Source organism: Apiospora marii (genome assembly GCF_038362585.1).
Source record: "Apiospora marii strain CBS 49790 chromosome Unknown utg000003l_segment0_segment0, whole genome shotgun sequence".
NCBI lineage: Eukaryota > Fungi > Ascomycota > Sordariomycetes > Amphisphaeriales > Apiosporaceae > Apiospora > Apiospora marii.
This window is the reverse complement of record NW_027117374.1, coordinates 1,897,003-1,922,995: the sequence shown is the minus strand read 5'-3', so window position 1 is coordinate 1,922,995 and position 25,993 is coordinate 1,897,003. Positions and strand designations below refer to the sequence as shown.

At 54.8% G+C, this 25,993-nt stretch overlaps 11 protein-coding genes across 11 annotated transcripts; 6 read left to right on the top strand and 5 right to left on the bottom strand.

Moving 5' to 3' along the window:
* Positions 1-377: 377 nt before the first annotated feature.
* Positions 378-2,420, top strand: PG985_004109 (major facilitator superfamily domain-containing protein; the record flags this gene model as incomplete). The annotated part of the gene is made up of 4 exons (XM_066823878.1): positions 378-982; positions 1,115-1,397; positions 1,472-1,496; positions 1,561-2,420. The coding sequence occupies 4 exons, from the start codon at positions 378-380 to the stop codon at positions 2,418-2,420; spliced, it is 1,773 nt and encodes a 590-aa protein (XP_066687038.1).
* Positions 2,421-2,887: 467 nt separating this feature from the next.
* Positions 2,888-4,089, top strand: PG985_004108 (3-ketosphinganine reductase; the record flags this gene model as incomplete). Its single annotated transcript, XM_066823877.1, has 3 exons — positions 2,888-2,995; positions 3,069-3,402; positions 3,473-4,089. 3 exons carry the CDS (start codon positions 2,888-2,890, stop codon positions 4,087-4,089), a joined length of 1,059 nt encoding a protein of 352 aa, XP_066687037.1.
* Positions 4,090-4,516: 427 nt separating this feature from the next.
* Positions 4,517-6,040, bottom strand: PG985_004107 (uncharacterized protein; the record flags this gene model as incomplete). The annotated part of the gene is made up of 4 exons (XM_066823876.1): positions 4,517-4,789; positions 4,855-5,052; positions 5,124-5,586; positions 6,009-6,040. 4 exons carry the CDS (start codon positions 6,038-6,040, stop codon positions 4,517-4,519), a joined length of 966 nt encoding a protein of 321 aa, XP_066687036.1.
* A 549-nt stretch (positions 6,041-6,589) lies between these two features.
* On the bottom strand, positions 6,590-8,340 carry PG985_004106 (uncharacterized protein; the record flags this gene model as incomplete). Its single annotated transcript, XM_066823875.1, has 2 exons — positions 6,590-7,979; positions 8,171-8,340. The coding sequence occupies 2 exons, from the start codon at positions 8,338-8,340 to the stop codon at positions 6,590-6,592; spliced, it is 1,560 nt and encodes a 519-aa protein (XP_066687035.1).
* Positions 8,341-9,524: 1,184 nt separating this feature from the next.
* PG985_004105 (uncharacterized protein) lies at positions 9,525-10,226 on the top strand (the record flags this gene model as incomplete). The annotated part of the gene is made up of 1 exon (XM_066823874.1): positions 9,525-10,226. The coding sequence occupies one exon, from the start codon at positions 9,525-9,527 to the stop codon at positions 10,224-10,226; it is 702 nt and encodes a 233-aa protein (XP_066687034.1).
* Positions 10,227-10,347: 121 nt separating this feature from the next.
* On the bottom strand, positions 10,348-11,431 carry PG985_004104 (uncharacterized protein; the record flags this gene model as incomplete). The annotated part of the gene is made up of 2 exons (XM_066823873.1): positions 10,348-11,267; positions 11,356-11,431. The coding sequence occupies 2 exons, from the start codon at positions 11,429-11,431 to the stop codon at positions 10,348-10,350; spliced, it is 996 nt and encodes a 331-aa protein (XP_066687033.1).
* Positions 11,432-12,425: 994 nt separating this feature from the next.
* On the top strand, positions 12,426-13,614 carry PG985_004103 (uncharacterized protein; the record flags this gene model as incomplete). The annotated part of the gene is made up of 2 exons (XM_066823872.1): positions 12,426-12,938; positions 12,997-13,614. Coding segments are annotated over 2 exons (1,131 nt in total), but the record flags the coding sequence as incomplete, so codon positions are not given.
* A 173-nt stretch (positions 13,615-13,787) lies between these two features.
* Positions 13,788-14,670, bottom strand: PG985_004102 (Alpha/beta hydrolase fold-1; the record flags this gene model as incomplete). Its single annotated transcript, XM_066823871.1, has 2 exons — positions 13,788-14,117; positions 14,215-14,670. 2 exons carry the CDS (start codon positions 14,668-14,670, stop codon positions 13,788-13,790), a joined length of 786 nt encoding a protein of 261 aa, XP_066687031.1.
* A 1,182-nt stretch (positions 14,671-15,852) lies between these two features.
* On the top strand, positions 15,853-20,344 carry PG985_004101 (uncharacterized protein; the record flags this gene model as incomplete). The annotated part of the gene is made up of 4 exons (XM_066823870.1): positions 15,853-15,907; positions 15,958-16,033; positions 16,475-19,525; positions 19,606-20,344. The coding sequence occupies 4 exons, from the start codon at positions 15,853-15,855 to the stop codon at positions 20,342-20,344; spliced, it is 3,921 nt and encodes a 1,306-aa protein (XP_066687030.1).
* A 1,201-nt stretch (positions 20,345-21,545) lies between these two features.
* On the top strand, positions 21,546-22,875 carry PG985_004100 (uncharacterized protein; the record flags this gene model as incomplete). The annotated part of the gene is made up of 2 exons (XM_066823869.1): positions 21,546-21,857; positions 21,919-22,875. 2 exons carry the CDS (start codon positions 21,546-21,548, stop codon positions 22,873-22,875), a joined length of 1,269 nt encoding a protein of 422 aa, XP_066687029.1.
* Positions 22,876-23,441: 566 nt separating this feature from the next.
* Positions 23,442-25,492, bottom strand: PG985_004099 (mfs multidrug protein; the record flags this gene model as incomplete). The annotated part of the gene is made up of 3 exons (XM_066823868.1): positions 23,442-24,373; positions 24,471-24,736; positions 24,861-25,492. The coding sequence occupies 3 exons, from the start codon at positions 25,490-25,492 to the stop codon at positions 23,442-23,444; spliced, it is 1,830 nt and encodes a 609-aa protein (XP_066687028.1).
* Positions 25,493-25,993: the final 501 nt, after the last annotated feature.

Here is a 25,993-nt window from a genome sequence, read left to right as displayed (position 1 = left end):
CCCTCGCGGCTATTCTTCTATAAGCGATGAGACTAAGTTGCTCCTGCTAGCTTATGTTTACATACCTACCCAAGTCTTATTAACTCTCGGCCACGATCAGTAATAACCCAGACATGGCTGGTTCAGACTCCAATGGCAGGTGCAACCCACCTCCATGGTCCGGGCATGGCGGCACAGATCAGCCCTCTGACGATGAGCGCACAGCGCTTCTCACCGCTGACGGCTCGTATGGCACCCATCACACAAACAATATTACGCTGGCAAGAGAGCATCAGTATCACCACCATTTGGACGCAGACGAATCCGATCTTCTCTTAGCCCGGACAACGTCCGCTTCCAGTGCATCGGCTCTCGCACCAGAACTACTTGAGTCCACCATGCTTCGAGACCGCCAATTCTCTGACAGCTCCGCCAGGCGGCCGCTGCTCTCGCCAGTACCCGAAGCTGCTAAGTCCGATCATGGCTCGGCGGTTGTGGAGGCCGAGTCTGTCAACGTCGGTATCCATAGACAGGCTGCCGATGGGGATGTGGACCCAGTTGCAGACGAGGAAGCAGCGTCGTCATCCTCCTCCTCGACGATGGACAGGGAGTTCCTGATCGACACGGACCCGAAGCTGTTCCGGGTCATCTTCGGCGGCGTCCTGCTCGTCTACTTCATCGCCAACTTCGACGGCACCATCATGGCCTCGTCGCACCCCGTCATCACGTCCTACTTCCGCAGCTCCAACCAGGCCTCGTGGCTGTCCACGGCCTTCCTGCTGACCAGCACCGCCATCCAGCCCGTCGTCGGCCGCCTCAGCGACACCATCGGCCGCAAGCCGCCCTACCTCTTCGCCATGGCCGTCTTCACCCTCGCCACCGTCTGGTGCGCCCTCGCCGGCAGCATGACGAGCTTCATCCTCGCGCGCGCCGTCTGTGGACTCGGTGCCGGTGGTATGCTTAGTATGGGGAGTATCGTTATTAGCGATATGGTGAACATCGAGTAAGTCAAGCTTGTAACTTTGTTTCTCCAGAAAGGGGGAGGGGACTGGGTTTACCTTAGCAGCAGAGGTGTAACCGCTGAGTCGGAAAATGTTCTGGAAACGGGTGGTACGGTAGCTAATGTTTGTTTCAGACGCCGTGGCACGTACCAAAGCTTCATCAACATGATCTACGGCTTGGCCGCCGCGTCGGGCGCCGCGCTCGGCGGGATCATGGCCGATACGCTGGGCTGGCGTTGGGAATTCGGCGTCCAGGTGTTTCCACTGGTGGGATGCTTTGCCTTAGCCGCTTGGACGTTGCCGCCTGACTTGGGCCTGTACGGCGAGCGAGAGACCTTTGTCGAGGCCGTCAAGGCTTTTGATTGGATGGGCACTATCACCCTCACCTGTTCGACCACGTTTCTAATTCTGGGCTTGGTGAGAAATTCTCTATTTTCTTTTCCCTTCAAAATGTATCTTGCGTGGACGGCTTACTGACACATCTACCCCAGAACCTTGGAGGCAACGTACTACCATGTAAGTCGCATTTCAGAAGTCCCATGAGAAATATGGAAATGTGCACGCACTTACACCCAACCAGGGTCTCATCCTTTCATCATCGCCTCGTTGGCAGTCTTTGCCATACTATTTCCCATCTGCTTATATGCCGAATCCAGAGCGCAGAGGCCTATCATGCCATTGCAGCTCCTGCGATCTAGCCCCCGCGCCAACCTGGTCTTCGCCAACTTCGTCGCCAGCGTCCTTCTCAACGCGATTCTGTTCAATGCACCGCTATACTTCCAAGCCGTCCTGCTCACGACCGCCACGGCGTCGGGCCTGCGCCTCATTGTCCCAATCGCGGCCGCCGCTACCTGCGGCGTCTCGACGGGCTTCCTCATCACGCGCACGCAGCGCCTCAAGTGGCCCCTCGTCCTCGGCGCCTGCGGGTACGTGCTGGGGACCACTGCGCTGGCCTCGCTGGGCCGCGGCTGGCCCTGGTGGGCTTACTTGCTGGTGCTTATTCCCTCGGCTGCGGGCCAGGGCTTCCAGTTCCCGGGTACCTTCATGGCGGTGCTGCGGGCTAGTGACCAGGCCGAGCAGGCCGTCGTGACGAGCACGCTGATGCTGTGGCGCGCCCTCGGCAACGTTATGGGCGTCGCGGGCAGCAGTTTGGTCCTGCAGAACGCGCTGCTGCGCTACTTACAGGCATACGTGGCGTCGGACGGCACCGCTGAGGGCGACGAGGCGAAACGCAGGATCATTGTCAAGGTCCGCGAGAGTGTCGAGGCTGTTGCGAAGCTCGAGGATCCCGTGGTGCAAGAGCAGGTTGTTCGGAGCTACGAGGCGGCGCTGCGGTTGACCTTTTTTTGTTGTATTGGGTTGGCGGTTATCAATATGGCGCTGCTCCTGCCCGTCAAGCTGCCGCGGTTGGGGACTCGGGGTAAGCAGCAGGTGGTATGAGTGTGTCGACGCGGTGGGAGAAAAATGGGGGTGTTCTTGAAAGGGGCCAGCGAGGCTTGGAAGGCCCTGTGAAGTCAAGGACTACAATTTCTTTACCAGGTACTTATCCACTTGTGTATCCTTGCTATGGCTTAGATAGACAACAGCGCGGTTACGATATCAGGATGCAAACCTTTACGGTTTCGGCATCTGGCATAGGATGGGTTTTGGCTTGGAAGCCTCTGGTGTACATAGTCCCATGTCAGTCTGGGTATGCATAATGGCACCCATGACTGCAAAGCGAAGTACAATTCAGCGTTACATTGCAGCTCGGTCTACTTTAATGTCAACCAACATGTGTTTTTGTTTCTTCTGATTGGACAATTGAACCTGGTAAATCAAGGGACCAACTAAATTAACCAACTGGACATCCCTTGCATGAGAGGGTAATGGTAGAGCAGAGGGGATATATGAGTCAAATGTGAGCCATGCAGATTGCTCTAGTCATTTTTCTTTCGCCTTTATATCACGCAGTTTCTTGGAGAAGAACAAGAATGGGCTGGTTTAACCATAACCATATGCCCGTCGAGGGCCGGGTAAGAGTCAATTGCAAGGGGCATGCACGAATACGGCGTTACAGAGACCGTGGCTGACCTTGGGGACATCCAGACTATCCTGATCACAGGCGGGTCCGAGGGTACCGGTCTCGGTGCCGCGTGCGTCTTTGCGAGCAAAGGGGCGAATGTCGTTATCGTCTCGCGGACTCAGGCGAAGCTCGACGAGGCCGTCAAGAGCATCGAGACGCAAGCTAAGTCGCCCGAGACGCAGCGCTTCCACGCCATTGCGGCCGACGTGACCGAGCCCGGCTATGCCGAGCGCGTCGTCGCGGATGCTACGGCTTGGAACAAGGGGCAGCCGCCTGAGATTGTGTGGTGCTTGGCTGGTCTCGCGACGCCTATGCTGTGGACTGATGAAGAGGCCATGAAGGCTGCTCGCTACAACAGTAAGCAGTGACTTTCCGGTATAGTACCTATGGCATGCTGCGAATTTGCTAACCAAATATCGTGTTGTAGTGGATGTCAACTACTGGGGTTCCGCCGAGATGTCCCAAGCCATCATGCGCGCCTGGCTTCTCCCCGAACAGAGAGGAGAAAAGCAAAGCTCGACCGCCCGATCATCCCGTCCCGCCGCCGCCGCCAAGCACATCATCTTCACCGGCTCCGTCCTCTCCACCTTCTCCCTGGCCGGCCACGGCCCCTACGCGCCGTCCAAGTTCGCGGTCCGCGCCCTCGCCGACGCCCTCGTCCAGGAGGTCCGGGTGTATCCCCCCGAGGTCCCGATCGAGGTGCACCTGGTCCTGCCTAACTCCATCACCACGGCCGGCTACGAGCGCGAGAACGCGACCAAGCCGCCCGTGACGCACGCGCTCGAGGGGGCCGACACGCCGCAGAGCGTGAGGGAGGTCGTGGGGCTGGCTATCGCCGGGCTGGAGAAGGGGCGCTACTTCGTCACGACCTCATTCGTTGGTAATTTGATGCGGTGGAGCGCCATGGGGAACTCGCCGAGGGACAATTGGTTCGTTGATACGGTGATGGGTTCGGTCTTGCCTTGGATAATGCTCTACGTCACCTGGGATATGCGCAAGACGATCTCGTCATGGGCGAAGAAGAACAAAACAGTCGTCCATTAGTGCTAGGTAAGGGCCGGCCGTCGAAGAAACCCATCCAAGGGTAATTGCAAGCGAGACCCGCCGCCGTCCTCGTGAAGTCCGGGAAATATGAAATATGGAATTAATGTATTTAGCCAGGTTTTGGCATCTACAATGGCATTACTTCAGCGATGGCGAATCCAACACCAATCGCATTTCGAAGGCCCCTATCCGTCTACGAGGTTGTTCTGGTATGACGTGGAAGCCAGTGCATTCGCTCTACTGGCTCCCGTGTTATATGCAGAACCAACTGGCATGCATATCGGCCCAACGGAAGACCACATTCCAAAAGGCAACAGCGCTTACAGAACCTCACACTCGGCCTCGCATTAAGTGAGAGGATTAGAGCCCTCAGAAGCGCCATATTCAATTATGAATTGAATCCGATCCGAGCCCTTGTCGCGGACTTCTAGTCGCCGAGATCCAACCTCGATACCCGGGTCCCCCCGGCGTAGTTATGCGTGTGATGTAGATGGATGTTCTCTTCAGAAAGCCTCTTCTGTGGCATGGTGTACGTTTTCAGCCCCTTGCCGAAATTGGCCATGCAGACTATCGCCATGACGATGGTGGCAACCATCATGGCCAGCGTAAGGGCATTGAACACGATGAGGGGGTGGGTGGCCATCACGGACAAGTTCGCCAACTTCCAGCTCAGGTAGACGGCAGCACCCACATAGGCAATCTGCCGATGTGTTTAGTCATGGCATCAATCAACGAGGGGGAGGCATCGGCGAGTTCTGAACGTACGATGACGGCGGCTGTGCCTGCCTTGTTCTCGAACCTGGCGCAGTAAATCGCCAGGCCCATCACGGCCAGCGCCACGAAGATGCCGGCGACAGTGAGGGGAACCTCGATGTCGTGCTTCGGGTTACCGATGAGTGAGATGGTTTGGATCATGAATCCTAGAAGAAAGAAGAAGTTAAACTTGATTAAAGCCATATAGACCTGCAGGGGGCCGTGCCACGTTAGGATGTTACATAAGACAATGCAGGATATAGGGGGGATGGATAACTGACCTGAAAGTTAAACAGACGCCGCCTCATGGAGAGGTCGGCGTTCAAGATTTTATACACGACCCAGGCGAATTCGGAACGCAACTTATAAGTCAGAAACAACAGAGCAGCCGTTGCTATAGTCTGGTCTACGACTATGATTATCAACGCGGGTTGCACACGGTGCCAGGTGTTACGCCCGGGCTTGAGAAGAGGCGTGATGTCCATATTCTTAGCGTTAGCGAGGACTTTGAGAGCCTTTCCAATGGTTCTCGGCTGGACGGCGGCGTATAGCAACAGGAGGAAGTTGTAAATGCAAAGCCCCACCAGCTGGATCATACTATTCAGCCGCAGTGTATCATACACGAGGATGAGCTCGTAGATGAAGGCAAAGATGAACAGCGAGCAGTACGAAGGTACCGTGTGGCCTTCCAGGATCCCCACCGCGGTCGGGTCGAGGTCATTCTCAACTGTCGCCAGAACATAGCTGCTCAATCCCGTTGGATTAGTATGTGCTGCTTCATTCGTGGCGACTAGGTAGGAGCCGGTGCCCGGGTCCCCGCGGGTAGACTAACGCTTCGAGACCTAAGGCCAATACACTTTGTACAAGGGCGACAGCGAAGAATAGCCGCGTTAAAGTCGTACTGGGGAAGTACATGCTTGCGCGGCAATGCGGTGGCGTTTAGGTAAGGGGTAGGGCAAACGACCTGCAGTCGCGGTAGGCTCAATTTAACAGGATAAAAGGCAAAGGAACATTGAGAAGGATCAAAAGAAAACAAATATTTGAGACGTCCACTGCCAACTGCTGCCTGCCCCTGCACATCTAGGTATTCTGGTTACTGCTAGTGCGAAGCTTGGGCCAGTGGGAAAAGTCCCCTGCCATTCTGGATGATCTCGATGGGATACTACCGGTACTGTAGGGTCTGGTTTGTGACTCTCATGGTGCATAGACAGCGATAGTCATGATTCCTATGACTTGGCTTTTAGCCCACGCTGGTCATCTGGGGGGGCTGCTCGGTCTTCTTCTCCATTTGCTGTGTTGAGGTCAACCAAGCTGCCCAAACTCTTGGAACATGATGTACTTGATTGCGGGTCTTGGAGGGTTTGTATCCAATGACAGGGTCGAGAAACAAAGTGTGTGCACTTGTGCTGGATGAGTTCAAAGCTCGGGGTGCATGAGTGACAGGACAGGACACAGACGAGGCTGGAAGAAGCGCTTCGCCTGGCTCGAGGAGATCGCCATCGTCCCTCATCATATTCCACATATCATATCCTGTCGCCTTGGGGCAGCTCCGAAGTTCGCGCTTGGCTACTAAAGTAGGGTTTCAGGGGTAGCCTTGAAATCAGACCGCAATCGGCGCTCTGTTCTAGAGAAACGACACTGTATTGTAGTCTAAATGGGTGTGTGCATCTGGTGCCTCTCTGGCAAGATACGCTTACGCTACGCTAATGCTGTGAACAAAGATCCCGGTGATGCAACAAATGCCAAGCTACCCCTTGGTCAACTCGTATTGAGCTTGGGCCGCTCCGCAGAGCACACCTGCCCCCGTGATGCCGCCGTCGTGGCAAGGGCTCAATGTGACGCGGCAGGGCGGCTCGGGTCCGAACTCTTTGTGGACAATGCCGTCGAGGAAGCCTTGGCAGTCCACCAGGTAATCTTGAAAGTGTTCTATACAACCTCCGGTGTAGCCGACTATGAGATCGGTTTGTGCTACTGCCGCGGAAGTAGACCCGTTAGCTGCCGAGTGTCCTGGCTCTGCTTGGCCGAGAGACTCCCGCAAATCTATATCGCCTGCGCATGCCAACAAACCGACAGTGGCCGCCGCGACTATGGCAGCAGCTCTAACTTCGATAGCTTTTGCGATCTTGTAGAGCTTGATCGCCAGATCCTCCGTCCACGCAAATCCTGGGCTGGTCCCGCTGGGGGGAAACTCCGCTTCAAGCTTTTCCAAGAGCGCAGAAGGGGGGTTCGGAGGCTTGAAGTGACTCAAGAAGGTGGTAGTAAGTCCGAACCTCTGCTTCAGTTTTGCTGGCAGGGTTTCCTCGGCGTACCCTCCAAAAATCTTCATGTAGTCGAGCAGAATCAGACGGCCGAGCTCTCCTAGATACCGCCCTGCAGTCATATATTCCAGTGGCTGAAAGCCGGGAACCTCGCCTGCTGCGTCTAGTTGCTCGTCCCATTTGCTGATGAGGCCGAGAGACCTCAACGCCGGCGCGGTCCCATTGATAGACCATTCGGTGTTGACGGCGATTCTCTGCTCGTCCGGGTTGTGCCCATTGAGAACCTCGACCTTGGGCAGCTTGCTGGGGTGCAGCATGCTTTGCCTCAGTGGGATCGTGGCGTTGGAGCCGGTTCCGCAGATGAGGCCCATGGCTGCTTTTCGTGATTGGTTTTCTTGGGATTGGTAAACAAACGACACTAGAGTTGACACTGCATCGTTGGCTATCGCCGCGATACGGATAGGAGGCAGTCCTGCTTCCGATGTCCGCCAAGTCTCGTACCCTTGCAGCAGATGAGAGCCCAGATCAGCCTTGGAGGTGATAGCGAAGCCCTTGCCCATCGACATCAATTCCGCTTGAGACAGAGTATGCTGGACCATGGGAAAACTGAACGTCACACCTAGCGGCAGTGTTACATCTCGAAGCAAGTCAAAGGTCTGGCAGCCATCTGATATAACCTCGGCGATACATTGACCTATCCAGGAGAATAGCTCGTCCGGGTGCTCGTTTTTGAGGTGGTCGAAAATGGGCCACGACTTTTCCAGGCGTCGACGTAGCCGCACTGGGTGCCCACTGCCATTCTGTAAATCATCCTTGCCTTGGGACGTGTTTTCTTTGCCCAGCAGCTCAACAAAGCCAACCCTCAGGTTAGTCCCGCCGCTAAAAGGAAAGAGGTGTCAGTATATGCGTTCTTGTTCTCAATTGACGGCATTTGGGGAGCGTCTTTACATGTCAATTGCGAGGTATCTGAAAGACAAGTCAGCCTGAATTCATCTCTTTGAAGCATATATATGTAGATTGCCAAGACATCGCTTGATGTGAGCGAGCCTATCAAATCAAGGGTGACGTACCTCCCTTTCTCGCTCCCCCTGGGTGGTCTCAGTATGGACTCGGACACAGGCGTTGCTAAGAATTGGACGGATGACTCTGCAGCCAGTTGCCTGAAAGCACGGCACAGCTCTCGAGCCAGTTGGTGAGCGGTCTCGGCATTGATGTCGAGTGGCCGCAAGTAGTCATCCATGTCTGGCTCCATGGAGGATGTCTGGTATGTGGTATCGAATATTACTCGAGTCGAAACGTGGTGTTGGTGAGTGTGAGTGTGGGGTAATATGCAGTCAGGCCACCACCGGTTGCAGGAGCAGCCTCTCAAGTACAGTAAGTTAATCGAGAATGTGAGAGTTGACGTATATGAAAGAGTGAGGATGGATGTAATCTCAAGACTTTGAGAATATTCAGTAGATTTTGGAGTTGGGGAATACGAGGCGATGTCTTCTTTTAAAAAGGTACTCTGCAGAACACGAGGTTCTATGCAGGCACCAAAGATTGGAATTGCCGAACCAACAGGTACCTAGTATTGGTGGTATCGGCCGCCTGTCCCAGATATAGGAACAAGGAACGTTGCAATGCAATTGTCGGCCTACTAGCGACTATGGGAACAATGGGGGGTCGTCGGGGGCAAGGTACGCGCACTCGGTCATTGGCACGCGGAACCTGTCAGTCAAACAGGTACATCAATTCAGATACCTACCTGCCTTACCTGTACATACTTGACCGGATGCGAACCTATCGCAATGCATATAGTACAGCCACATACTGACGGCTTTCCTGTCATACCTTGGCGTCCGACCCCGGTTCTCTGGCAATGCATTCCAACATTTCACAACCGCGCAATCGTAATGGTTATTAGGTACTGGCTGGGTCGCATTCACCCTCCTCGCCAGCTCTCGATCATTATCTTTAGGTGCTTACAGGGAGCAGGGAGTGCCTCGTGAGCAATCCAGCCACATAAAACAGCGCCACATACAAGTAGTGGTAGGCATCTAAAGCAACGAGCGGCCCTATCAGATGCAAGCCGAACCCCCCAAAACTCCGCCTACCATTAGCAGTTTGGGGGGCCGATCAACTGAGCATCCACTAACACATGTAACCTACCAGGGGTCCCGGCAATGTTGTTGTTTGTTAAGGTTAGAGTATCTCGGGTGTCTTGCGTGCATTGTATCAAATGCAAATGCGTCTGTAGCCATTTATCCTGCAAACCAATCTGCCAACTTTAACGTCTCGTCATCACCAACCACACCCTTCTGGTTGCTACATTTTGGTATTCAATACATCTAGGTTCAACTTATCACTGTATCGTACTATGACACGGTGCCATCGCTAAATAGCTCAAACACCGACAACTGTTAACGCTTTCAAATATAAATCATGGCGTCGCACATCCATCTTGACGAGAAGCGGCCGGTCAGAAGCCGTGCCGCCCGACGAGCCCGCCCCTGGATCATGATTCCCATCGCACTCCTCGTGCTCTATACCGTGTACAGCATCCACAATACCGCTGCCATGCCCGCCGCGGACTGGGCATCAAGAAGGCCTGCCACCGCCGATCCGATAAAGTCGACAACAGCAGCAGTAGCCAAACCCAAGGTGCACGAGGCCGGCGCCCTCGTGCCGCTGGAGGCACATATCATGAGCAAATGCCCCGACGCCAAGGACTGCCTCAAAGAGATGATCCTTCCCTCGATGATGCGCGTCTACGAGAAGGTCAACTTCACCCTGTCCTACATCGGCAAGACCACCGAGAACGACGGCGTCGAATGCATGCACGGCCCGGAGGAGTGCATGGGCAACATCATCGAACTTTGCGCCGCGCATATCTACCCGGACCCCAAGATCAGCCTCGGCTTCGCCATGTGCTTGACTCGCGACTATAAGGATATACCCCAGCGAGAACTAGTGGAGGACTGCGCCCTGGAGCACGGCATCGATTTTGAAAAGTTGAACAACTGTGCCGCCCAAGACGACGGAGCATTTGGTTTGCGCATGCTTAGAGACAGCGTGAGCCGTAGCGCTACAGTATGTCCAGCCCGCTTCCCGCAACTTTTACCGTTGCAACATACTAACAAGTGATGTCATCGCCAGGCCGGTGTCACGAAGAGCTGCACTGTCAGACTGAACGAGGAGATTTACTGCATAAGAGATGGCGGGGAGTGGACGGATTGCCCGAATGGCTCGGGAGTCAGTGATCTTGTTATTGCTGTGGAGAAGCTTTACGGCCGTTCTTAAGAGGCTCGTATATTTCTGTCCATAAGTCGGACTGTTCGCCCACCGTGTAGCACAATGGAATTGTGTCCATACCCGCCTCGTCATCTCCTGTCATCCGCTCTAGCTGGTCAATCACGCTATCGAGCGCGATCGCTTTACCCACCGACTGCGTCGAGGTTGCCTCCAGGTTGGCATGGACAATGTGGATGTGTAGATGGTAGTATGTAGGGTGGTAGTGGAAGAAGAGCTTGAGCTGGTCTTCTTCGATCTGCGGGTAGGTAGCGACCGTCGCGTCAATCGTCTTTGCCTTCATGTGCTTCAGCCAGGGAATGTGCCTCTTCTTGAGGTCGCGCAAGCTCCACAGGTCCCGTCTCTCGACGATGGCCAGCAGGTGCAGCGACTCGATGGTCTTGCGGTCCCAGTGCAGGTTCGGTAGTAGCAGGAAGCCCTCGTCCCCGTCGCGCCCCAGCGGTGTCCTGTAGATCACGTCCTCGACCTCCTTGCGCCCCTCGATGATGTTGTAGACCCAGTTCAGGCGGCCCTCCTCCCGGCCGACCTGCATGAAGGGGCGGACCTTGTCGCGGTAGACCTCGGGGGTCTCGGTCACGTAGCGGGAGCCTTGTTTGCTGTGCTTTCGGATGTGCTTCTCGGTACAGGGGCAGATCAGGTCGATCTTGAAATCGGCGAACTTGTCCTTGTCCTTGCCGTCGTCCGTAAACACGGGGCCGCCGCTGCCCAGGAACCACGAGTAGATGTCGTTATTGCCCAGGTTCGTCAGGCTGCGCAGGTTGGCCGGGAGGGCGGACAGATATTCGGGGGCATCGGGGAACGGCGCACGCTCGAGGACGAGGAGGGCGGGTTGGCTGTCGATCTGGCCGTAGAGGGCGATGCGTCTACCTCCCTCATCTGACCGGAAGTTAGCATCCTTTGGCATATGCGGCGGGAGTATAGGTTGAGCCAAATGGGTCGGGCTTCTTCTGGAATGGCGGGTTACCTTGGTTGAGTACACGCTCGAACTGGAACTTGGGCACCAGGGCCTCGGCCTTGCTCTTTGACTCGTCTGCGGCCATGCTGAAGATATTGTAAGCCTGGCTTGGAGTTAAATCGGGGCTCTATTTGGCTCTCAGTTCTGTATACACAACTTTGGTCGGGACTGCTGCCCCTCCTCGATGCGATCAAATTGCCCCGCTAACCCCCACTAGACACTGCTTTCCAGGGGCCCCAGTCTTGCCCGCAAGCTAGAAAGAAGCATGGTGGGGGGCTACCTACTATCATGTAGGACACCTCATCTAGCACACGCCTGCCGCATGTATGGAGGGAGGTAACCATTCGACAGCAATGGTGAAACAATAACCTCAGTGCTGAAATTTTATAATAAGAGCCGCCAAGTTTGTGCTCTTGGATAACAAGGTTGAGATTTCTATCTTGAGCTCCTTGAGAAGTACTTCAGCAAATCAGTTGAGAATATTAGATCGCCGTCCTCACTCTAAAACGTGGGATATCTCAGACTTCGTAGGATCAACCACACCAGAGTTCATCCATCAAATTGATAAACAAATAGGTATATATGCTATGAATGCTGCAAACGCATTCGTACTAGGTAGGATGAATGAGTCTATGTATACTCAAATCTGTGCGTTTCATTTCGAGGAGCAAGCCAGAAAGAGCAAACATAACATCATGGGCAGCTGACAACGAATGATAACCCCTCCCTAAAGTAAAATGGATGTTGCCTGCGCCTGCCTGCTACGCTATGGGTGGGTTCTATATTTAAAGCTCCTTCAGCTCATGGGCAAAACGCGCTTTCAGAACTTGCTTCAACACTAGCAATCCCAGTGAGAAGACTACTGAGTATCAAATATATCATCTTTTAAGCCCTTGCTTGATCCCAATCAGAACTCCCCAACTGAAGTACAACTCAAGGCTTCTTCCCAAGCTGCATTCCCTTCCGAGTAGAGAATTGAGAGCATCGCCTTTCATGTGCTAAGCTGTCTTGGTTCTACCCTGGGTTGCGAAGATCTATTGGGATTGTTTCCAATATAGGAAATCATCCACGACACAAAGATGGCGAACCCGTCGGGGCATCAACAACAGCAACCGACAACACTGGTAGAACGATTCCAGGCCCAAGTTGTCAACCAGCAAGACGCATCGCCATTATTCGAAAAGTTACCACCGGAGGTGAGGACCCAGATCTACGAGTACGCACTTACGGAAGAACCGGCGGATAGTGTTCAGCATCACCAATTTGCCGTCCGCTATGACCACAACGACGAGCAGCTAACGCCGCGGCCTTCGTTTGGGACCCCTTCTGTAACCCGGAACATAGCGGGCTTTGACTGGGTTCGACCTGAGAACCCTTCGCGAATGGTGATCTCGGTGGCTTTGCTACAGACCTGCAAACTGGTGTGTCTAGAATCAGCCAGTATACCATGGACGCAGAAGGAACACAAGCTCTACTTTTATCGCGGTCTACCCAGACGGCCCGAAAGCGTAGCCCAGGCCCGTTTTGAGCAGTTCTTCTCAGAGACATCGCTTCAATGGTCACCCGTGCCAAATCGAAGACACTGGGATCTTGTGAGCTAAGAGAACTCCATGGGAGCTATTTTGAAGCATACTGATGGTCCTCTTGTAGATCCGAGCTATCAGAATATTCCCCCAGATGTACTGGCTGGAAGACTCCCGTCACAAGAACTTGATATGGGTTGTCTCAAACACTGACTGGTTTTCCAATGTGGAGACTATCCGGTTGACTTTCCGACGGGGTGACTGGTGGTATTGGGAGCGCAACCAGGCCCTTACGATCAATCCGTTCCGCAACGGGGGCACGCATAATGAAATGCAGCAAGATATGCTCACGACGAAGCAGGGTGGCCAGGTGCCGTTCGTGGAAAATACGTGGGGTCTCGCATTTGAGAGGATGCCCAAGCTTAAATCGGTCATCATCGATTTCGAGACGAGCAAGGACAAGAAGCAGGAGATGGAGGAGATAGTGAAGTGGGCGCAGAAATGGAAGTTTCCCGCCGCTGCCGCCCCTGGAGAGCTTGCCAGGCATTTCAGTGCCGAGGGCAACCCAGTCGAGAAAATGAGCTGGCAAGGACTTCCATACCATTGGAGTGATCTTTGTGTTGGGTGCCGCAAGATTCGTTGGGGACAGATCAATCCTAACTGTGCCGACTGTATGGAGGAGAAGGAATTGCTGGACTGGGGGTTCGGGCCACGGTTGCTGGTATGGACGCTTTCCTGGTCTTCGGTTCGTAAGGATTGAAGGAGTGCCATTTCATCTCATTATTGCTAGGACGGTCGTCTGTGTCAGAGAGCCGCGCTCATCGAGGAGACACCAGTATCACTTTACATAACCCATATCTTGTCTATGGGAGCTTAACCACCGCGAACAAGCTCGACAATGTAATCTTACAACGTCTTCTATGCCTGGACAACGCTTGAAATCACCTGAAGTAGCTGTCTCCTCGGGCCATCGCTCCAAAAGGGGCTATGATCACTTTCGATCTCGACAATCTTGCAGTCCGACGCCTGTGCCAACGCTTTCTGCGCTGGGACTGGGAAGACATTGTCCTTGGTACAAACGACATAGGTTTTGGGGACCGTGACGTCGGCTGCTACGAAATGCGCGGGCACGTTCTTGCTGGCCTTACTCTGGTGCACCAGCCAGCGTCCCATCTCGTCTCGCTTGACCTTGGGTAGAAAGTTGTAGAACTTATCTCCCGCGCCCTCCGCAAGTTTGTAGTGTGGCCCCTGCCATTCGAATACAATCGCGAGCGGATCAGTATATTAGTATTCCCAACACGCTACTTCACAGAAAGAGCAGGCGAAGAAGCGATCACACACTCACCTCCGGATAGTAGAGATCCTTTGCGGCCTCTTCCCCGCCGATGAACTTGATGACGCTCATGCCCTGCTCGGCCAACGCGAAGGCCGAGATGTAGACGACGGCCTTGACGCCCCCCGGGAGGCCGCGCGTGTTGCGGTCCACCACCGTCTGGTTCTCGGCGGCGGCGCTGCCGGCGACGCCGCCGTGGGAGTGGCACACCAACACGGCCTGGCGGCCCGCGTCCAGCAGCGGCAGCAGGTCGGCGTGGATCCGTTGCACGTCGTCGACGTAGGTCTTGCCCGCGACGCTGTCGTCGGACCCCGTCGAGGGCAGCGCCGGCGCCAGCACCGTGTAGCTGTGGGGCGCGGCCTGGAGCGCGGCGACGAGGGGCTGGTAGAAGACGGGCGGGTGGAAGGCGCCGTGGACGAGGACGATGACGGGGGATGAGGATGGGGAGGGGGAGGGGGTTGCGGCCATGGTGGTTGTGTTGCTACGAGATTTGCGACTTTTTTATATAGTTGGACGGGATAGGAGTTGGCAATTACGGCTGCTCTTCTTCTACCACCCCTCTTTGTTCGTCTGGAAACCAGCAGAAGCAATACTGCAGCTCGGAAGTAAGCCCAGTTCCAGACCACTTCCCCGAGCCTTGCATATGTACTTATGCCACGACGTTCGACAGATGGCCAAGGTTCGGGTATTATCGCTATCACTATGTAATAGAGTTCTGTGATGGGCCAAGTAAGTTCACCTAGAGACCACGGCAGCAATCCGGTGATAGCTGGATCTTCACGCGAGCTTCCGGCTTGGCCAGAACCCCACGTGGTCGAGACCCGTCTATTGAGCGACCGCTACAAGTATTGACGCTCTGGGCCCTGAACCAATCACTATACTCCCATTGTCTTTGAATGATATGTCAGATACGATATGTGTTTGAAGTAGCATTACATTGATGATAAAGTGGTGGTGCATCCCGGAAAGCGATGGAAAGTTTGAACTTGACAGGTATATGACATCATAGCACTTGCTTATGGGAAATTGATTTCAGCATGTTGCAGGGCTGGGGCATCCGGTGTGTTTGGATGGACAAAAACAGATCGTCTCGAATCAACCTTACCAGACGAGAATGGCTGGCCGGCGCCTGAGCTTGAGACGACATCGTCCTTTCCCTTCACAGAGCTCTTACTACCGCCTCTGCTTTCAGAACCCTATCTGCTTTGCTTGCTCCAGGATGTCAACTAGTTTGAAGATCACAGCCAACATAGTGAAAATATGGAAAAGCCATGCAGCAGCCAATCAACACCGGGAATTCTTACATGGGATTTTGGGTGCCGAGCCCCGAGCCACACAAGGCCTTTTTTACCCCCCTAGACTCCTAGACTGGCCAGTACTGGCCTACAGGTGCCCTCTGTGGGCTGGTCATAGAAACCCCGATCATGCCCAATGCTACTTAACCCCATCTAGCAGCAGCACTTTAGCATGACTATCGAGATCCTAGGCGATGTCCATCTGGTGTGCACTAGAGAAAGCCATGGCAGGAAGCCACAGCTTAGCATGGGTTTTTGCACCTGTTCCAGGGCACTCAGCGCGCGCCAGCCCGCACTGCTGCGCACCAGAACATGCCGCAATCTGCACCCCTCTGTCTTTTTGTCCGGTTCAATCATGATTCGAGCAGGTTCGCGACCGGAAATGACCCACTTTGCCTCTCACGCTGCGGGTATGTAGCCAGTAGCTTTCCTTTCCTGCAGACGGGCTGGATGTATGCAGCCCATGAAACCGCCCTGCGCCCTTTGCCACTGCCTGCCGCCGCCTGCTTTGGTGGTATTTCTCGAGTTGCTCCAAGGTTACTGCCTACCATACTACACTACCAACAGAGTGGGATGATTACTGTGCATCCCGTACCCCATACTCTAGTCTTTTATCTCGGTTGCTTTCGCCGAGGCGTTGGTGGTTGAACATTTCCAACTTGCCAACACTCTTACCCAGGCGCGCCACGCGGTTTCCAGTTGAATACATGCTCTGCTGTTCCTGCCGTTCTCTGCCGTGCTCTGCCGCAATAATTGTGGGTTCCTGCTGGATTCTAGAGAAAGCCAATTGTATGATCGGCACCTCACGACCACCCGTTCGTCGTCCGTCACTGTAGCTATGACGGTAGCTAGGGCAGCAGTGACTGAAGCCGCCCGGGAGCGGGAGACTTTCAGGTCAGATACGAGCCCCGGTCTTTGCTGACCCATCTCCCACATGCTGCCTCCAGCATGACATGAAAGCTGATACGTCTTGACAGATATGAGCCAACTCTCCGGCAGAATAGTACCCCGAATGACACGGGCAACCATCTCCCCAACTCGGAGCTCCGGACTTGTAAGGATGCTATCCTGACCACTTTTGCCCAGCTTGTGGCATGCCGTGTCAACGCAACGCGAGTCTTTATATCGCTCTTCGACCAGCACCGTCAGTATATCATTGCAGAAGCCACGGCAACATTGCCATTATCGCCTGGTCTCGGTCACGACCAACGAGGCGAAGATGAGCTTCTTCTTTGCGGGACCTCTATTCCCAAAACTGAAGGCATCTGTTGCCGCGTCCTCGATGCTGAGGACACAGAGAATGCACACGGAAATATTGCTCTGCCAGTCATAGTAATCCCTGATATCCAATCAGACTCTGGACTCGCTTCCAAGCCGTACTGTGTCTCTGGCAAGCTCGGCCGCGCTTATGCGGGGGTTCCCATCCGGACCCAAAATGGTATCAACATTGGGGTTTTGAGTCTTTTCAAAGAATCCGCTGTCTTCGAGGATGGCTGGGATGTCGTTCATTCTCAAATTCTACGCGACATGTCACGTTGTATCGTGGAACACCTGCGCTCTAAACGGGCTCGCCTAGCGAGCCAGCGCGCGCAGAGAATGGCACGCGCAATAGGGTCGTTCGTGGAGAACAGATCGACCCTGCCGTATTGGGAGTTTGGGGGGACTGCTGAGTATCCAGAAGAACAGCCTGTTGGAGAAGGCGCCCTAAATGCCAAACAGCAAGCCAAAGAGCGCGACGTGGCAACCCCCCTCGATGACGACCAACTGTTTCATGATGGAATGTTCTCGGGAAAATTCAGTCATGAGCCAAGTCAGCTCACAAACAACCCAGCTTCGAGCTTGGATGACACGAGATCCAGATGGGACGACTCGCTGAATTCGGCCGGATCGGTGCAAGCGAGTGGTACGCAAACTCCTAAGTCAGACACATCAGCTTCTCCCGAGGAACTGAACACGGTTGGTGGAATATTCTCCCGAGCTGCGAACATCATGCGCGAGGCTATAGAAACCGAGGGTGTGGTATTTTTAGATGCCGTGCCAAAGGCATTTGGTAGTCTGACGAAGGAGCCCGAATCTCAAGAAAAGATGTCGCCTCCATCTACTGCTCCTTTGGAGACATCCAGCAGCGATGAGCCGAGGTCCGACAACGCAGCAAGTGGCGACACCAGTTCTTACGCAGACATCTTGTCATTTTCTACGTCTGATTTCTCTAGCATCAACCGGGATAAGCCTTCGCCACCCAGACATTTCATGTCGGCCAAGCTCCTGAGGGCGATTGTACAAAAGTATCCTACAGGGGCGATCTTGAACTTTGACGAGGACGGGGCTATTCAAACAGCAGACCCCTCAACCGATGACCAAAACAGCACATCAACAGAGCAGCAGCAGGATCAAGAACCTGCTACTACTCCAAGGCGGTCGCGAGGTCAGTCGCGCGCTCGCAAGGGGTCACAATGGAAGGAAACGCCGGAGGAAGGGCTACCCAAGGTCTTCATGGGAGCTCGCAGCGTGGCGTTTGTGCCCGTATGGGACCAGAAAAAGGAGAGATGTATTGCGGGCGGGTTCGCTTATACATGTACGCCTGCGAGAGTCCTCACACGTACCGGGGAGCTCAGTTACTTCCGAGCGTTCGCCATGGTCATCATGGCCGAAATTCACCGACTGGAGACGACGCTGTCTAACAAATCCCAGTCGGATGTTCTAAGCTCACTCTCACATGAACTGCGGTCACCGCTCCACGGAATGGTTCTTGGCGTTGAGCTCTTGGCGGACACATCGTTGGACTCTTTTCAGGGAAACGTCTTACACACGATGGAGACATGCGGGCGAACACTCGCAGACACTATTGACCACCTACTTTATTTCTCCAAGATTAATAACTATGTCGGCCCCGACAAACGCCCGGATCAAGGAGCGCGAGGTCTACGTTTAGGGACTTGGCCTAACCTGGAGGCTGGAATGAAAAGTATCTATATGAATGTGCAACTCGACTCCCTGGTGGAAGAAGTGGTCGAGAGCGTGTTTGCTGGTTTCAATTTCTTCATGATATCTGCCGGACAGATTCAACATGATAGTCGCCCCACAGGGCAGGATGTGGCGGCGGTACGCCGCCACGACCGGAGACAGGCAATTGAAGAAATCGAGCACGCTAAAAGGGGTACTGAAGGATTCCCAGATAGTCTGCCCGGGGGTTACGCCGTGCCACTTCTCATCGATCTGGACATCGATCCGGCAGTTTCGCATTACTTCCGAACGATCCCCGGTGGCGTCCGAAGAATCATTATGAACCTACTTGGGAACTCGCTCAAGTACACCAGTTCGGGATCTATAAGGATTACGCTCTCACAGGAGTGGGGGCGTACCAAGCGAATGCGAACCAGCGGCCAACTTGTCAGATTGGCCGTGGCGGACACGGGAAGAGGTATATCACCGGAATTCCTTCGTGAAAATCTGTATCAACCCTTTGCACAGGAAGACCGGCTGGCTCCCGGCCTCGGGCTTGGTCTGAATGTGGTCAAGAAGGTTGCCAACTCGCTTGGTGGCAGAGTCACGGTGGAAAGCGAGGTAGGACTGGGCACGACGGTCACAGTGCGTATGCCCCTACAGCCAGTCACCCCTGCCGACACTACCAGCGTAACGAAGGAGGAAGAGGCTGAACTGGCCTTTTTCGGAAACCAACGGCAGGAGCTGAAGGGGCTGCGCATATGCCTGGTCGGTTTTGATACGCCGATACGCCTTCCTCTTCGCCACAAGGGCTCGGCGGAGGCGAAAACCTCGCCCCAGTCTGTCTTTAAGATATGTCAGAACTGGCTGCTAATGGAGGTGGTATCGACGACTGAAGCAACCGAATTTGCCCCCGACTTGATCCTCTGCGAGGATTCGGCAACATCCTGTGCTTACATGTCAAGTCCGGAATCCCTAAAGGCACCCATTGTGGTAATGTGCGCTGATGTGCCGACGGCGTTCCAACGGTCTACCGCAGTAGACGCGAAATCTAGCTCTCGTGTCATGGACTTTGTCTCCCAGCCGTATGTTTTCTCTTCTCGAGACCCAGGAACCTCGCACTTGTTTTCATTTGAGATACTGAAACTGATTCCGATGACTATAGGCTTGGGCCCCGCAAGCTTGCCAAAGTTTTGCTGGCTGCGGTGAAGCGTTGGGTTGAGCATCAAGATACCGTACCGCCACCACCCCGGCCGCTGTCGTCGCTTACCTTGGATGTACCTCCATCGCGTCACAACCTTGGCCCCAGGCGCGCGGCTTCTTGGACTTCCAATAAAAGCGGTGCTAGTTCCAGAGGCACTCGAAAATCCCAGGGGATATCTGAGGATGGCCAGCCTTCTGCGCGTGGCGACAGATCTCGCCCCGAATCTCCTCGGCCCGAGGAACAATCCCAGGAACAATCCCAGGTACAACCCCAGGATGCGCAGCCCAGCAATTCTCCAGGCTCGGAGAAGGGTGAGCCACTACCGAAATTCCTGCTCGTGGACGACAACCCCATAAACCTGAAGATTCTCTCCGCCTACATGAAGAAACTGAGTTTGTCATTTGCAACAGCAAAGGATGGGCAGGAAGCCGTGGACAAAGTTTGCCAACTACCTGGGCAGTACGCATGTATATTCATGGACATCAACATGCCTCGCCTAGACGGACTACAAGCGACACGCCAAATTCGAAACTTCGAGAAAACCCATGGACACGCACCGTCGACCATTATTGCGCTATCCGGGCTTGCATCCGCCAGCGTGCAGCAGGAAGCCTTTCAGAGCGGCATCGAATTATTCCTGACCAAGCCGGTCCAGCTGAAAGAGATTAGCGAGATTCTCACGGCTCGGGGCTTGTTGTGAGCTGGCGTTTTGGCCAGTGGACGGAAGTGCTGGTTGAAGCAGCGGGAGTTTTTCTTCCTTTTCTAGATATAAGCGCGCACACGCATCATGGCCATGTTTTTGAGAATCCCAACGATATCACTTAGAGAGCCGTTCTTGGCAAAGCATACGAACATGAATGAAATGTACACATGGTTGAATACCTAGTTATCTGCACGGAGACGAAGAAGAAAAAAACTGCTGCAGTCTGAAGAATGTCATGGGCCGAGACAACTTGGATCCAGGGTTACCTATATCAGCCAGCCAGCCAAAAAGGGTAATAGGTCCAGCCTGCAGATATCTCAAGCTAATATCCGTAATTCATTATTGAAGGCGGCTAGTACTAAGTATACTACTGTCCAAGGTAAGCATTCAATCACCTTCAATCATATAAGTGGTGAATAGGAATCGGCATTAGATCCAGAGACACCAATCAAAACTCCCAGCCTCTCTGGCAACATTGCGGGGGAGTTAGCAGCTACTTCCCTACCGCCAACGACCCCTAATTGGTGCGCACCTGCATTCAATGCCATCGTGGGCCCCGCCAAGCGCCAAGCGTGGGTCTTGCAAGGCCGACAGAAACTTTTTGAGAATTTACGGCTTTTTAGCTCGACAAGCTCCCCACTCATTATCCAAAAGAATATTTTGTTCGCGACCGACGGGCAACTTTCTTTGCACTCTACTACTTTACTGAACGGAGAAACGACAACAGACACTCCTATTAAACGATCAGAGACCCAAACCCACAGAGACTGACTGTCCTTGGCCAACACATCTCGGAACTGCAAAAGCCAGATACCGGTAAGTCACGATAAACAATCCCTTGCTTGCTTGCTTCTTTCAGCCCCCCGGACGAGTCACACCGCGTATGAGTCGAATGCCCCGCGCATCCAATCATTCTCGTTCTTTTCAACCTTGTCGATCGAATTGAGCCTCAAAAAGACTTGCTCGAGCCTGATTCCTACCGAAATCTCGGTTACTACACCTGCAACAGTCACCTTCCTGTCGTTCCTCTCCCGTTTTGGTGGAAAGACCAACATCTCGTCGCAACTCGATTCCACACCCCACCATCGTCTTGTCTTACCTCGATTGTTTCGACTGCACTCGAGTCTCTGTCGCCCACTCAAACAACCGTAACTAAGAAATCGTGATTGATAGTCTCTGAAACATCAAGGTCGACACCATGTCTGACCAAGACACCAAGCCTCTCGAGGCCAGCACTGTTGCTGCCCCCGTCGAGTCCACCGAGGCTGCTCCTGCCCCTGCCGCGGAGCCTGCTGCTACCACTGAAGATGCGAGCACCAAGACCGAGGAAGGAAAAACTGCTACAGACACAAATGAGAGCAAAACGACCGAGGTTTCGGTTCTCAACCCTCCCAAGAACATGCTGAGGGTCAAGCGTGACCAGGGTGCGCAGGACAGCAACACCAAGGCGAACAAGTTCGACCCCACTGTGCTGAAGGAAACTTCCGACCCAGTTCAGATCCGATCTCAGGTACATACCTCATGACTCCTTTAATGATTTTCGGATCAAAAACTGACACTGCCGCATCTAGGTTCACTTCTACTTCAGCGATAGCAACCTGTCGTCAGATAAGTTTATGCGCGAGCAGACCGGAGGTACCGAGAACAAGGCTATCCCATTGGCCACCATCACTTCCTTCAAGCGTATGCGCCGTTTCCAACCCCCTTCGGCTGTCATTACTGCACTGAAGGAGAGCAACTTCATTGTTATTGAAGGAGAGGAGGGCAAGGAGACCATCCGCCGACAGAAGGCATGGGACCCCACCAAGACCACAAAGCTCGAGGAGCGAAGCATTTATGTGAAGGGCTTCGGCAACGAGATCCCCTCGACCCAATTTGATATCGAGGCATTCTTCACCCAGTACGGCGAGATCCATTCGGTTCGTCTCCGACGTGGTGACGATGGTGGTTTCAAGGGCTCCGTCTTCGTCGAATGGGCCGACCAGGAGACGGCCGAGAAGTTCATGGCCCTCGACCCCAAGCCTACCTGGAAGGAGCACGATCTGTTGATCATGTGGAAGGCAGAGTATACTAGGCAGAAGAACGAGGCCATCCGGGAGGGTAAGATCCAGCCGAAGAACAACCATGGCAAGCCTTTCCACCGCGGCCGGGGCCGAGGAGGCTTCCGCGGCACCCAGCGAGACGGCGCCGATGCCAATGATTGGAAGAAGCGTCGGGACGAGGATCAGAAGCGCGGCTTTGGTGGTGATCGCCGTGATAGTCGCGACCAGCGCGGGCGCGGTCGTGGGCGCGGCCGTGGTGGCCGTGGCCGGGGTGATCACCGAGGTGATCGCGGTCGGGACCAGGCCGAACAACCACAGGAGAAGAAGGAGCCTGTCAAGGCCACCAACGAGAATGGCGAGCTTCCCGCACCCAAGATCAACATCAGCGCCGATGCCAACGGCAAGCGCGCTAGAGACGACGGCGCGGAGACGGATCGCCCAGCGAAGAAGGTTGATACCAAGGAAGGAGTTGCAGAGACTTCATGAGTTGGGCTACCATGCTGCGATAATTCTCCAGGAATCCTGTCCTAGTAGACAGCGGCAGTCACCATCATTCCGTCCTGTGGTTCGCCCACACAGACGCGTGTCGGCTTGTGTGATTATAACAAAGGGAGGTTTCGTCTTATGATACCATAAAAATAAGTCCCCATCTTCGGATACATACATCTTTCTGATGCCTGCACGATGGGAATCTCCGGCTCTGTGCCGGAAGGGACAATCAGCGGTCACTGGCGTTTTTTTTGGCTTGTTTATTTCCCTTGCCCAATAGAAGAATATTACGAACAAAACAATGTGTTTGGGCGAACAGCTCCTTCCTGGCAATTGTACGTGATGACTCATGTAATACAGCGAAGTTTACTGCTGTAGACGTCAAGCGGTGGTTTTCTTATGCAGGGAACGGCACTTGAAGATTAAAAGGTCTGACTCAGAGGGCAATGTTTCCATTTTCTATCGTATTAATTCATGACATCGTGTAAAATTATGTTACGATACGCAATGTCAGGTTACATACATGGCCCCATTACTTGTCTAATCTTATGGTATCTATTACATCAGCGCCCACCAGCCGCGAACGGACTCCGTTTGCGCAGGGGCTCGCCGTAGTACCACAGCAGCACCGGGCTGGGCCAGCCAATGACGATGCCGAGGAAGGCGAGCAGGGAGTTTCCCCAGCCGAGTCCGAGGCGGTCGTAGAGGCTGGCGGCGAAGAGGGGGAAGCCAAAGCCGGCGAGGGAGCGCATGACGGTGGCGGCGCCGACGGCGCTGGCGGCGTAGCGGGTGTAGGTGTCGACGAGGAAGCCCTGGACGCACTGGAAGCCGATGATGGTGCCGATGGAGAAGAGGCAGGCGCCGACGTTGGGGCCGATCCAGTGGGTCTTGTACTCGGCGGTCCAGCCGTAGATGAGGAGGCCGACGGGGATGAGGACGGCGCCCGGGACCATCATGGGGACGCGGTACTCGGGGCGGCCGACGCCCTTGCCGCCGCGGCGGAGGTCGCGCCGCTTGAGGGCGGCGTAGATGCGGTCCTGCAGCGGGGCGCACACCTGGGCGCCCAGGAAGAAGCCCAGGCCGAGGGAGATGTAGTTGAGGCCGCCGATGCCGAGGGACTCGCCGTAGCCGCCCTCGGCGACGGGGCCGGAGAAGAGGGACGGGAACGAGACGAGCACGATGTACATCAGGCCGTACAAATACATCATGTACAGCGCCAGGACCTGGATGATGACCTGCGTCGCCAGCAGGCGGAAGGGCCGCGCCACGGCGGCGCGCAGCGTCCGGGCCACGGTGCGGTCCGGGTCGTCGTAGGGGGTGTGGAGGCCGTCGTTGCCCGTCTCGTGGACGAGCCGCTGGCGCTTCCATTTCAGCAGCACGGGTGCGTACGTCTCGCGCAGGAAGACGAGGCCCAGCAGCTGGATGACGGCGTCGGCGATGGTAGTGGCCCAGAAGGACCAGCGCCAGGTCGTGTTTTCGGTGATGAAGGCGCCGGCTTTGAAAGGGCAAGGAGAAAAGATCGGTATTAGTTCACTATGAACTTGCTTGTAATAAGGAGTAGAAAGAGAAAAGAAAGGGGCGGACTATTGTACCTATTGGCCCTATAGCCGGGCCCAGGAGCGGCGTCAACGAGTAAATCGACATGGCTTTGCCGCGCTGCTCGGCCGTGAAGAGGTCAGCCAAGACACCGCCGCCGATAGCTAGAGGTGCCGAGCCGCCCAGGCCGGCTAGGAAGCGGAAGATGATTAACTGCGCCTTCGTCCTCGCCAGACCGCATCCTAGGTTGAAGCAGAGATAGAGAATGTTGGTGGTTTGCAGGACCAAGACACGGCCATATAATTCGGATAGGGGTCCCCACCTATCGATCGAGTCGTGCCGAACACGTCAGTTTACGAACAAGCAAGCCCCTAGAAGAATACGAGATAGAAAGAGGATATGGAGAGATATATTCACACGTCCCCGCGAGAGACACACCCACTTACACTAAAGGCCCGATGGCATAGGCAAGGATAAAGATAGAGAGGACTAAAGCCTGTTGGGTGCCGGGCGGCACGTCCAACTCGTCGCCGATGACGCCGAGGGGGGGCGCAACGAGAGACGAGGACAGCGGCGACATGAGGGTGAAGCAGGACACGATGAAGACGGCCCGCCACTTTTTGGAGTAGGCCCAGTTCTTGGGGTTGTTGGGGTCGTCGGGCCCCGTCCAGGTCACCAGGTCGGGGTCGTTGGGGTTGAGCGCCGTGCTGGCCCTCGTCTTCTCCTCCTGCAGCGGGGCGCCGCCATCGTCATCGCCGTTTCCGCCGACCTCGACGTCCCGCCGGCTCTCGATGCCGTCGTACACTACGGACACGGTCCGGGACAGCGGGGGCTCGGATCTCCTGGTGGGAACGCGGCTCGGTAGCGGGATGGCGTTGACGCTCAATGAGGAAGAGCTGACGGAGGCGTAGGTGGTCGACCCATCACCGTCGTCGTCGCCGCTCTTGGTGGCCGTCGTCTTTTCGACGCTGCCGCTACTCCGGGGTTTCGTATTGGTGGTTTCTGAAACGGCGAAATCGGTCACTTCGCTGTTGTGGCCCTCGTCCGGCGACGGCTCCGTAACATGGGGTTGCGCCATGGCCACTCGGTGTCTTGGTACTTAGCTCTTCCTTGTTTCTGCGAGCCAATCAGAAGCGAGATGCACAGACGAATAGGGTAATGCGGTCTTGGCAATGGTAAAAGTAGTCGAGTAAGGGGGCGGCAGTTGTAGTATAGCATATTTATATCAAGGGAAAAAGGGAGGGGCGGGAAGCAGGCTAGGGGCACGGTCTGGAGAGGCTATTTAAGCAGACAGGGGGGAGGGAATCTCCATTGAAGGGAAAGCAGAGGCGGCGATGCATTTGTTCATTCAATGGTGGCGGAAGTAGAAGAATCCCCTGCTTGGCCCCAACAAAACCCGTTGCTGATATGGAGTGCGCATGGTGGTTAGCATCTGCAGACCCGGTTTTTAACACGGGACTGTCTGCACCTTGATCGATCTGACTGGACGGAAGGAGCTTGTTTTTGATTGCCCTCCAGTACTAGTAGGCTTCGCTCGGGTCCTGGGGGGCGTTCGTGCATCCGGATGGGAATGGGGATG